Source organism: Miniopterus natalensis, chromosome 11 (genome assembly GCF_054644295.1).
Source record: "Miniopterus natalensis isolate mMinNat1 chromosome 11, mMinNat1.hap1, whole genome shotgun sequence".
In the NCBI taxonomy this organism is placed as follows: domain Eukaryota; kingdom Metazoa; phylum Chordata; class Mammalia; order Chiroptera; family Miniopteridae; genus Miniopterus; species Miniopterus natalensis.
Window position 1 is genome coordinate 30520855 of NC_142091.1, and position 12497 is coordinate 30533351.

The window sequence follows — 12497 nt, forward strand, 5'->3', positions numbered from 1 at the left end:
GAGCACTGACTGAGGGAAGAGGGTAGAAATGCCACAGAAGGAGAAAATTTGGGAGTTTCAGAGACCAATTTAGCTAATTGCACAATTTTATGTCGGTCAGATTTGCTGTCCTTCTCCCAGGAACTCATCTCACCTCAAGGGCCTGATAGCCCGACTCATTTTCCTTGTGACCCCACATGGGCTGGTAGGTATTTCCCCCCTCTTCCTCAATTTGAGGCTATCAAGTTTCCAAAATTCGTGTCTCCATTGTTTGCCGCATTCCTCGTGTGACCTTTCGGGTCTTGTGAGTCCTTGGGGTCCCTTCTCTAAATCAGAACAGAGCTGCCTCACCAGGATATTGTGAGATTAAATGCAGTGAGGTATGGGAACCACTTAACATTTCTCAGGAAGAAAGAAAATTGGCAATTTCCAAGTGGCCTGATAATTATGTTGTTGTACCATAGGTGAGGGACGGCCGGGAAGGCGAGAATAAGAATGTTAGATGGACCCAGCGTGCTCTGCTCATTGCGCGGCGTGGGTGGTGATCGCCCAGAGCTGTAGCCCGAGCCTTGTTCACTTCCCCCTTTCCCTGTCAGAAACCACTGCTTTACTCAGTATCGGGTTCCTGCAGCATTTCTCACCTATTCTTTAACCTTTGGGAACTGGGTGTGTTCAGTGTATTTTGGGGCCTGTACGTTCAGACTAAGTGAGCTTCAATAGAATGACTCAGTACCTGTCAATATTTTCTTAGCCAGGACCCAGGGAGCGCGAGGCAGCAGTGACTGGGTATCACAGTTCCTGAAGCTTTTCCAATGGTCTCTGTGGCTCGATTTCTTCTTTCTGTTGTGGAAGCTGTTCGAGGGGGGCGCGGGTTCTGCCTGTGAGGAATGAAAACAGTGTGAGTACCGAGTATGTGCTCAACCACTGGAGGCCACCTGTGTTCTTTGGGAACTCGTCCTTGTTTGCACCTGTCACACCAGGCAGCAGAGAGAGGTCTGATGAACAGAGGAGCCGTGAACGAGATTTCTTTCAGAGTGGCAAGGGGAGAGCTCCAAATGTTCACAGTTCTGGTTAATGACCTTCAGCAGGGTGGGGTTGGCTAGACTGTGGGCAGTGTTGGCACAAACTGTGGTAAAGAGCCAGTATTTTGCTTTTTTTTAAAAAAAAAAAAAAAAAGTATTTCTAGTTATCAAAGCATACTTTCAATCTCTGTACTTATCTCATTCTGAACCAGTAACAGACAGGTCACAACTAGCACTGGTCCATGAACTACACTTGACGGCACATCATGGCCCCCCGCCAAGAAAAAAATGATTGTGGAGCACGTACATGATCATCTGCAAGACTGAGCCAAAGTGGGGAGGGCAGAGTAACTATGGGAGGCGCTCTTCCCTTGTGGTCAGGACCCTGCCCGCAAATGAGGTGTAATGCATCCTGACCATAGAGGTATCCTGTTCTGGGATGAGAAGCCCCTCCTTTGTTACTTATGATGACATATTTTGTAGGACAAGTTTGGGTGCTCTGGGAAACGCTGAGTGTCTAGTAGCCTCTCTACTGACCAGAGCCTTAGATGTCCTTGCTATTGGTGCTTCTTCGGTCTGAAGGAGCCTGGAAGGGGACTGACCTTTTGGTGTCTCTGTCTCTCTGTCTCTCTGTCTCTCACTCTCATCTCTTCCTTTGAAACCATCTATCTGAGGACTGGTCCCTCTGGCACCTTATATTATCTTAGCTCCGTGGCTGCAGACAGGGCCAGCCCAGGTCTCTATAAAAACAGTAGTGTCTCCAGCACGTTGCAAGCTTCGCAGCTCTTTCCCCTTCTGGTTCCTCTTCCCACATCCTTCCTATCTCACATCCCTCAGTTGCCTGGTAGCGTGCTTCTCCTTCGAAGGGATCTAACATGCATTCCACTCTAAGGAGTATTTGACTTTTCAGTAACGTAAGCCTGTCTGGATGCAAGTTCTGAGCTGCTTTTGTGATGAGCCAATCTGTGGACAATTCGTCTGATCTTTTGTCCTTGGATGGATTACAGCCCAGTGATGCGACCATTTCATTTCTTGGACCTCTGCCCAACAGAGCCATTTATATTGAGCTCTTAAAAGAATATTTCTTAATTCTATAGGGTCTTTAACGAAGTCAGTTTCAGTAGGAACAGTTTCACTGTGATGTCAGAGTGCCTTGTCCTTGGATGAGAATATCTGTGTTCGATAAGCCTGTAGATAAATCATAGCGCAAAGTGTGGTAGCCCCAGAGAAGTAACATTTTGCTTTAAAAAAAGATGGGCTTGAAAGGCTTGGCATAGCATATTTCCCAATTTTGTTCCCTCGAGTTGTCCCTGAGCCATTTCTTCACTTGTTTGTTCATGTGTCCAAGTTTCATCGAGTGTAGCATGTGCTGGCACAGTGCTGGGTGCTGGGATGAGAGGCAGCGTTAGCTTCCAAGAAACTCGTGGTCCAAAGGGAGAGATCAGCAGCAACAAAACACTTGGGAGTAAAAGCACTTGCAGGATTGCCTGTGATTCTAGACCCTGTTAATATTTAAGCTGGAAGATACCTCAGAAGAAAGTCTATGATTTGTGCTGTTGTTTTAGAGAGAAAGGCTGGTTAAGGTTCAAAAGATTTTTAAAGTTTGAAAGCTGAAGCACTCGATGGCTGTACGTAGAAGCAAATGGAGAGGCCAGCGGCCTGTGTGGCATGATTTTAAGACTGTAAAGCCCTCCCTCTCCCCCAAGAGTCCCTGCACAGTGCCTGATATGAGTTTGTTTGGTTTTTAGTTTAGTTTTCAAAGACTTGCATTAAAATGCAGACACTTTTAGGAGGGGAATCAGAATGCCAAGATCACAGTGTAATATTTTAATAATCTTCTTCACGGAGTAAACACTTTTGTGTAAGTGTTCCTTCTAGGATTGCAGGCAATTTCTGAAGGGTGCCTGAGGGAAGAAATGACAGAGCATAGGGAATAGACTTTGGCATGCTTTACAAGTTTAAAAAGCCCATCTTGTGGAATGTATTGAATATCTTTCATATACAGGACACAGTCTACTGCCTCCTGAGAGGGATTCTGAGACACAAAAGACACGGTATCTAGTTATAAAGAGACTATATTCTCTTAGGAAAAATAACACATCTGTATAAGAATATCTGATCACATGATAACAAATAGCGCTAGGCAGGGAGCAAATTCCTCCCAAATGCCAATAAATCTAAAATGCCAGTAAAATGTGCTGTCAGATTTAAGATGAGGAGACCTACTTCCAGCTGGGCTGACACAAGAGCAGCATCACAAAAGAGGTGAGATTTGGAGTGGGCTTGGAGATGAAAGCGGGGATTTGGGCAAAGAGAACAGAGCAAACACTTGAGGGAGGAGCTGGGGGACCAGTTGAGTGGAGACAGCAGAGACAGGTGAGGTTTGGGGACAGTGAGTATATAGACCACGTTGTCTATATACCATGTCTGTATACCATGAAAGGTCAACAGAAAGAAGGAGTGAGAGGGTATTTGGGGAAGATGGTGCAACATCTCCATTTCCTTTCTGGGGAGTTCAGACTTTATCCCACAGGCCTTGAGGATCCAGGGAAAGGTAATGAGCAGAAGAAGGGCAGGGCCACCATTGTGTTTTAGACCGTTGCAGCTTAGTGGTGGAATGCTGAATGGTTTATAGGAGTCGGACTCTGAAGTCAGAGGTCAGATGTGAGATTAATACACATGACAGAAATAGAGGAGGCACTCATATAGGTGGACAAGAAGTGACAGATGTAAGAGTCACGGGGAAGGAAGAATCACCCAGACTTTGCTCCAGTCCTCTGGCTACAAACCACAGCTTTGCTAATGCAAGAAACAGAGGCAGGGTGGCCTAGCCATTATGACGATTGTCTTTGGAGTCAGGGTCAGACACACGTGGTTCAAATCCCCAACTCTTTCACAGCTAATTTTGTGACTTCAAGTAAGGTATTGAACCTCTCCAAGCCTCAGTTTTCTCACAAGTAAAATGAGGTGAGGGATATATACCTCATAGGATTTCACAAAGGTCAATTGAGAAGATGATTACTGTAGTGATGGTTGACCAATAAAAGACAGGCAAGCAAAACATTGCTGTATTCTTCGAGAGAAGCAAAGCCAGAGCTTAACCTAGGAAATAGCGGTATTTTCAGGGACACAGCTTGAGGCCTAAGACTCTTATTTTAATTTTTTTTTTTTTTAATTAAGCTAACCAGGTATCCCACTCTCATCCCATTTCCCCTCTATCTCAACTACAAGGCAACCCAGGGAATTCTGTTTGTTTCTGGTATTTTAGTGTTTGTCCATGTGTTCTGAATGCCTCATTTCTTCCTCCCTTTTGCTTTCTGAATAGCAGGACAAAGACATTTTGTTTAAAACCTAAATAATGGGTTTCATTGTAGCTTGGCAAATAACATGGATTTCAAAAACAGAATAAAACATGGCCACCTGTCTGCTGCCGCCTTCCCTGCCGCTGGCTCAGTTGGCCTTCATTTGGTCAGTCATTCACCAGCTGTATACCAGGCACTGTAGAAGGCATTATAGGGATAGAAAGATAGCCCAGATACTCTTGGGGGATCTCCCAGTTTACTGTGAGAGATAAGATATGTATACACAGGGTGAGGCTGCAGAATAAACATGAACCGCATAGCTGGATGGAGTTTAATGAGAGAGACTGGGTTTATCTCTGGGAAGGAGGGGAAAACATGATGTGCAACATGTGCGCTCGGGGCTGGGTTTCCCCGGAGCACAGAAAGAAGAATTAGAGGCTCTGCTTATCCTTTCTTCTTGGCGAGGGGGAAGGGGAAAGGAAGAAGGTGGCAGGAGAAGATGGGTGTTCCAGGGAGACCCCTGACCAGCAGCAGTTGGCTTGCTTCCTCTGATTATTACGTGACTGCTTTATTTACTAAGGGAGATGATACAAAACCTTCTGGGAAACTGTGCATAAGGTTCCTCACTCCACTCACTGGCTTCTTAAAATGACACGCAAGAAAAATTGCTTTCTAGTCCCGAGCTATTGTTCGTTTTTCTATTGTGTGGACACTGTGCTTTCTTTCAGCAACCAGATTTCTTTTTTCGCCTTGGCTGCTAGATCACTTGATTCAAGTTTGTGCCCACCTATTGCAAGGTGTTTTTTCTTTTAGCCTTAATTCTGGCTCCGTTTTAAGTTCTTACTCTTGTTCCCTTTCCTTCCCCTTCCCATCCTTTTTTCCCCTTTCTCACATCCATGGGATCGGACTGTGTTTTCTATACATCTGCCTCATCTGCTGTAATTCCTTTCTGGAACAATGAGGAGGGTAACAAAAGGAAGAATGGCTTCCTCAAAATTTCATCCTGTTCCTGGGATTGACTCTGCACAAAAGTAACAGTTGAAGTGCAGAGGGAAAGAAAGGAAATGAAGCTGCAGGAACACGTAGCCCACGATTTTCTTGACAATAATCTTGGGCAAGGCAATTGCTCCCCTCCTCAGCCTTCAGTTCCTTTACTGCATGGTGGAAAGCCAGCACCCGCAGAGGTATTTTCCATCTTCTTGACTCTAAGAGAACTGGTGGAGTTTAATAGGGCACGTGGTTTTGGCCAGTAGTGACTTCACCTCTTATGCCTCAGGCAAGGCCACTGGAACAGGAAGTCTGAGCAGGTGGTTTTCCTCCCCCTCCAGAGTCACTGTGACCCTCTTTTGCCCTTCTTAGTCAATAGCCAAGGGAGTGGCTGTTCCAGAGGGAGCCTGCTCAACTCAGTTTTCTCCGTTTACTCTCACCTTGCTTTCATTCTGGGCCCATCTGGTCCTGCTAGTAGGGAATCATGGTCTAGAGAATCTCTCTCACTCCTCTAAGCCATCTCCAGGCTTCTCACCTCCCACCACCTTCTGGATGCTGTGCTTGTCCTTATTTGTCTTGTCTGTGAACAAGGACTCGCCTGGCCAGCCTGGAGAGTTGGGCCAAAAGTTCTCTCAGTAAGTTGCCCAGACCCTGCAGCCTTCCTGCACAGAATCTCTTAGATCTCCTGCTGCTTCTGCTCCTTTGCTGAGTCACTCGTGTCACCTGAGTCTTCTCTTCGGTATTTGCTACCTGAGTTGGAGTAAACCCTGCCATTCTGGCCCTGGCCTATGGAACGAGGCCCTAAAATTCTTTGGAGCTATATTTCGGCAACGGCGTTCCCTCCTTGAGATCATTTGCTCACCTTCGTCTGCATCTGATGTTAGCTCCTGACTTTGTGACAAGTTCATTTCTGAAAACTTAAATTGTGAACTCCCTGTGTACCTGGTACCGATGGATTGCATTTCTGGTCTGCCTTTTCCTTTGCTTCACTGCTTAATCATTTCTAGGCCCGACTCCCTTTCCCTTCCTGCCAGATTGATCTTATGAACTTCCTCTCCTATCCTGCCTTAATAGCTTTTGGCTTCAGAGGCATGATTTATGCTTCCTCAAAGGGTGAGAGTTTATTCTCTGAATTATCGTTTCTTTTGCAGTTCCAGCGTGGTAAACCCAGCTTCCACTGTGACTGATATGTCCCAGGAAAACTCCAGGAACTCAGCTGTGTTTCCAGCTAAGGTAGATGGAGCTCAGATTTCGGAAGTCTCATTTTTGGAGGGAATGCCATTTCTCTCATTTTATCAAAGCACCATAATATAGAGAGAATTTTGTAGTACTTTTTTGTACTAGATACAGATAATTTTTACTATTTAATATACAATGTCACTCTTGTGGTGGGAAAGTTGGTGAATACCATGTTACTGGTATATCATACTGAAGACCCAGATTTCTTGCCCTAGGGAATAAAAAGTCTGAAGCTATTGGGGGCTGCTGCTTTTAAGTTTATGGAATATGGCTTGTTAGTCCTATTCATAGCTTCCTGACTCTCTGTTAGAGGCCTGCTTAGGGGAGGGAATTGCCAATTTATGAAACTATGGACAGTAAACTTTGATACTTAGTCTTATATTAATTAAAAAGTTCTGTTTACTGATACCCTTTCTTCATTAGAATTGATAATCATAATAGTGGCTATAAATATTTCAAGATACTTTGATAAGTCTCTTTTATTAAATCCTTATGGAAAACCTCGATTACAATTATATTTAGTACAGCTTTAACCTAGCACAATGAAAGTCTTGCTGGTAGAAAGAGCACTGGTGGTGGGAACCTGTCCTTATTAGAGTCTCAGGTTTACCTTGACCTTGACCAGCTCTTTGATATATCCAGGCCTAAGTTTTTTTTCACCTCTATAAAATGTGAGATATAGATTTGAATGCCTGGTTCTGATCTAACATTGTAGAACTCTGGGATTGAGTATATTTTATGTAACAGTTTTATCTTTTTGTATGACATATATAGTAATTCTACGCTACCCTGATGAACCAGGACAAACATTTTTCAAACATGCCAGATAGAGTTTACTGGATAAAACTATCAAATATTGGAGCTAAGAAGCATTTGCTAACACTGAGTTGCTGTTATGACATTTAAAAGGAGTTGAATAAACAATGTTTTTCCCCCAGCAAAGGAAGAATCCGTTTAATAGCTCCAAGTCGCCAGAAGATGACTTATCTCAACAAACCAAAAATGAGCAGTCAAGAAATGGAAGGACTGGTTTCTCTCAGACTTCAAAAGACGGTAAATATTATTTTTATGGACTAGATATTTTTATCTGTGTTATCTGTGGTCGAAGGGAAATTCTCAGAGTTCCTTTAACTAAAATAACTTTTTAGAGAAAGTGAAAGGTCCTGATGGTTTTCTTCTGCTCTGCCCATTGGTTTCCTGCCTGAGGGAAGGAAGCAGAAGCTTTAGAGGCTGGAGGCTTGTGCATTCCAGTCGTGGAGCTGACACTCGTGTGTAACCTCTAAGCCTAGTGTTCCCCCTCAGTGAACTGGGAAATTTTTGGACCAGAGGCATTCAGTCACTCATTGACAGCATTTATTGGATGTCTACCGTATGCAGACACAGTTCTCTTGAAAATGAAAAGTTTGCCTCAAAAGAAAAAGGCCACTCAACAGTGTCACGATCATCTAATCTGTAACCATCAGCCCAATCCCTTGGGAGCATTAGGTCAGGTTTGCGACCTCATTAACTTAAGCCTGCCTCTTACAAAATTTTCCCATTAGGACATTAAATGCTAGACAGCTTAATCTCCTCAAAAGTGACCATAGGAAAATTTCACAAACGTTAAAGATTGGACAAGGGGTAGAAAATTTAGCAATTGAAAGTGAAGTTAGGACTTTAAATTGCCTGTTTTAATATAAGTGTATTTTCTCTCTTTTTAAAAATTTTTTTTTATCCTAACCTGAGGATATGTTGTCATTGATTTTTAGAGGAAGGGGAGGGAGGGAGGGAGGGAGACAGAGAAAGAGAGAGAAGAAGAGAAAGAAAAAGAAAGAGAGAGACATTGATCAGCTTGCACCCTGGGGATCAAACCCACAACCTAGGTATGTGCCTTGACTGGGAATTGAACCTGCAACCTTTTGGTGTATGGGTCGATGCTCCAACCAACTGAACCACACTGGCCAGGGCAATGTTAGTAAATTTTCCCCTGTCCATTGTAAATACTTTGTATAGCATAAAATATTATACAGGAAAAAAGTCACTGGAGCCCCAGCGGGTTTGGCTCAGTGGGTAGAGCTTCAGCCCCTGGACTAAAGGGTTCCACCTCGGTTGCAGGCTCGATCCCCAGCCCCAGTCGGGGGGGTGCATGCAGGAGGCAACCAATAGATGTGTCTCTCTTGCATCAATGTTCCTCTCTCTCCCTGTCTCCCACATACACACATTCTCTGAAAAGTAGTGGAGAAAATATCCTAGGGTGAGAATTTAAAAAAAAAATGTCACTGGAATATATTACCTTTTTTTTTAACATTTGACACTAGGTATTGAGTTTTGTTTTATTTAATTAAGTTCATTTTTCTGGTTTCCATATATAAATTTTTTAAAGTGACTTCTGTGTTTTTCCTTTGCCTCCATGAGGAATTTTTAAATTTTTTTTAAAAACTTTTTTATTGAGTCATAAATACCACAAAGTATGTGTAAAGCACAGTAATCTTTTTTTCTTCTTTTTTAAAATATATCTTTATTGATTTCAGAGAGAGGAAGAGAGAGGGAGAGAGAGAGAGAAACATCAATGATGAGAGTCATTGATCGGCTGCCTCCTGCATGCCCCCAACTGGGGATCGAGCCTGCAAACTTCACTGGGAATCAAACTCCTATCTCCTGGATCCTAGGTCAATGCTCAACCGCTGAGCCATGCCCAGCCGGGCAAGCACAGTAATCTTAAATGAAGTTCGTGCATACTAAGGGCTTTTTAATTAGGTCTGCATTTATTTATACTACATACTTTATTGTCTTTCATATTTTAATACTTTTGCTAAATGTGGATTAAGTTTATGATAGGTGTTTTAAAGTATACATTACTCTCCATTTGATGTGTCACCTAACGTATTATAATTTTCAGGTGAATTATCAGCGTCAAAAGAAGAGTCACCTATCCTGGATATTTCAAGCCAAAAGTTAGAGAAACCAAAGCAGACTTTTCCAGTCCCAGAGAGTAGATCCCATATCAAACCTCCAGTCCCTAAAGCCAGGAAAATGATCTCCAGATCACATGATTTAACGCAGGATGAGAACCAGTCTTTTCCTAGACAAAGGACAGACTCCTTCACCACAAGAGGGGCTCCAAGAGGGATCCTGAAGCGCAACTCCAGCTCCAGCAGCACCGACTCCGAAACTGTTCGTTTGCATCAGAACTTTGAACCCAAAAGCAAACTTGTGTCACCTGGCCTAACCATCCATGAGAGGATTTCTGAGAAGGAGCATTGTCCAGAAGATGACTCCTCCTCAAGCTCACTGGAGCCCTTAAAGCACGTGAGATTCTCTGCGGTGAAGGAGGAGCTCCCGCAGAGCCCTGGGCTCGTCCAAGGCCGGGAAGTGGGAGAGTTCAGTGTTTTAGAAAACGACAGGTTGAAGAATGGAGCAGAAGATGTTCGGGACAAGGATGGGTTCTTGGAGGACCCTAAACCTTCCCAGTACAGAGAGCCTTTGCCTTTACCTCAGTCAACCTCAAGCCCAAGTGCATTAAAAAATGAAACACATCAGCCAAAGACTTCTGGTCATTTCCCAGTGAATGGGCAGCCTTTTCCCTCAGAAGATTTAATTGCAAGACCACAGTCCAGTGAGACTTCACCCACCATCAATGAATACAAAGCTAAATCATCAGAATTGTCAAGGCTTGAATCGGAATTGTCCAAAAGCCTTGCTGGTAAGAGAGTTGTCACTGCCAGGCTGTGAGCACTGACCCTGTGGGCTTGGAATGGCTAGGCCAGCCAGCTGGGTAGAAGCTGCATTTTGCCTCCTAGCCATTCCAGCTGGAATTTAGGCGGATGCCACTGGGGAATGCGTATACCTCCTAATGGGTTTGCAGGTTTTCCTCAGTCACCAATAATTAACCCAGATAGCACAATGTCTGGGCCATTATAGCCTAAAAATGTAATCATATCAATTATTTAAATGTATTACCATATTTTGAGTTTATCAAGGTGTTCATACAGAGCAAGAATTAAAGATATACTGATAACATTTTATGGAGTAAATATATTATTACTTACCTAATTCAAATTTGTCAGTTACCATTTAACCAGACTTTGGTTTCTCTTTTAATCGCAAGAGAACCTTCATTTTCTTATCCTCAGAGGATAGGAAAGTAGACTTGGAGTACTTACTTTGGCCTGCACAGGCCCTCTGGCCATTTGTTCTTAGCCTTTAAAAGCTCTGAAGGAACTTTCCCTTCCAGCTGGTGTGAGTTGAGAGGCAATAAGAATGCTGCTTTTTTTCTGCCAAATAGCTAACTAGCTCCCTCTCGAAGATTCTACAACTCTCAGGGGATGCCTCAAACGGCTTTCCCATACTTATATGATGACTTCATAATTCTTATGTTTTAAAAAACAGAAACAATGGTGAAAATCATTCCATGTACTCTCTTCCATCTTCAATAAGTCTTCATCCAACCCTATGATTATTTCTTTATTGTTAGGAATATTTACAGTTAACAACGGTCAGGTTTCTAACCCATCGGCTCGCACTCTCCCTTATTAGTCAGTATTAAGTTAACCCTGAGTCACTTTTGCTCAGCTCTACAGTTTCATTCTTGTTCAGATCAATCTAGTTTTTAAAGGACAAAACATTTTTACCACCCCTCCCCTGGACATTTAAAATCATTTGAACAGAACAGATTTTTTTAAATTAAAAACTCAGCAGGTGCTTCTTCAAATAATAAAGGAACTCATATTAAAGGAAATTATTAAAGTTTGAGTAATTATTAGCAAATAATTGGATGACATTTACTTAAATGTTTATTCAAAAGATGAAGGATATTTCTTTGGTAGTATTTTCCTTTATTATGATCCATAGAAGAAATTTGGCAAACCTTTTCTGTTTCTCAGACTGCACCAGCTTTCAAAGAATATCTTTGAAATTTTCTATTAACTACTTATTTGTGCTTTCTGATTTTTAAATTGAAACTGACCGTGAACACTGGGAGGAAGGCATCATCAGCTCTGCTCATTTTGATAGGCCTCTGGTATCAGAGACTATAAACAAAGTTCTGCTTACTTGTTAATGCCCTGCTTTATTCCTGCAAAAATATAAAGTAAAAAATGGACCTAAAAAGAAAATGACAAAAAAAAAAAAGTAAAATCTCTGCAAATCATAAGGGTTTGATTTTAACACTGAGCTTCTGGAAGTTCAATATCACACTCAGCCTGGAGAAAACACAAAACAGAAGAATTCCTTAGAGGAAACAAAACATTACCCAGCATCCAACTTTTTTTTTTTTTTTAAATATATCTTTATTGATTTCAGAGAGAAGAAAGGAGAGAGAGAGAGACAGAAACATCAATGATGAGAGGGTCTTTGATCAAGCCCACAACTGGGCATGTGCCCTGACCGGGAATTGAACCCTGATCGCCTGGATCCTAGGTTGACACTCAACCGCTGAGCCACACCTGGCCGGGCAGCATCCAACTTTTTAAATAACTGTTCTTATTTTAAAAGTAATATACCTTCACTGTAAAACATTTGAAAAGAAGAAATGCCTTCAGATGCACAGAATGTTGGTAAACGGTGCTATACCTCAATAACTATAATATATGGGATCAAGGGATAGAAGTAAAATTGGCTCCTCTCACCATCACAAATATCTGTGCTGTCATTACCCAGCATTAACTATTGCTAACACTTAATTGTAGAGCCTTTCAGTAATTTTCAGGCATGAATATAATTTCAAATTGTGCTTATACTGCCCGGGCCTCTTTTTTCAGTAACAGTATTTTGTGAATGTTTTTTTCATCATTGAGTCGTTTTCTGTTGAACAGACTAACAGAATTATTATAGCTTTCTCAAAGAAACTTCACAATTATTGTATCTATTTAATATTGCAAAGTATAGGTAAGGAAGCAAACCAATATCTACCCATGTGCCAATTGTTGTATAAGACTTCATTGTTTTCATAGTTAACCAGAGCTGATGAATAAAAATATAGAATTTTGTT

The 12497-nt window shown here is 42.3% G+C and overlaps 1 protein-coding gene across 1 annotated transcript in view; it reads left to right on the forward strand.

Moving 5' to 3' along the window:
- The window catches only part of SYTL2 (synaptotagmin like 2), a 57206-nt gene that overhangs the window by 13364 nt on the left and 31345 nt on the right, over positions 1 to 12497 (forward strand). The window contains exons 4-6 of the mRNA XM_016206835.2: positions 6442 to 6523; positions 7468 to 7582; positions 9408 to 10211. Of these exons, the coding sequence (XP_016062321.2) occupies positions 6442 to 6523; positions 7468 to 7582; positions 9408 to 10211 (1001 nt within the window). The remainder of the gene's footprint in view (positions 1 to 6441; positions 6524 to 7467; positions 7583 to 9407; positions 10212 to 12497) is intronic.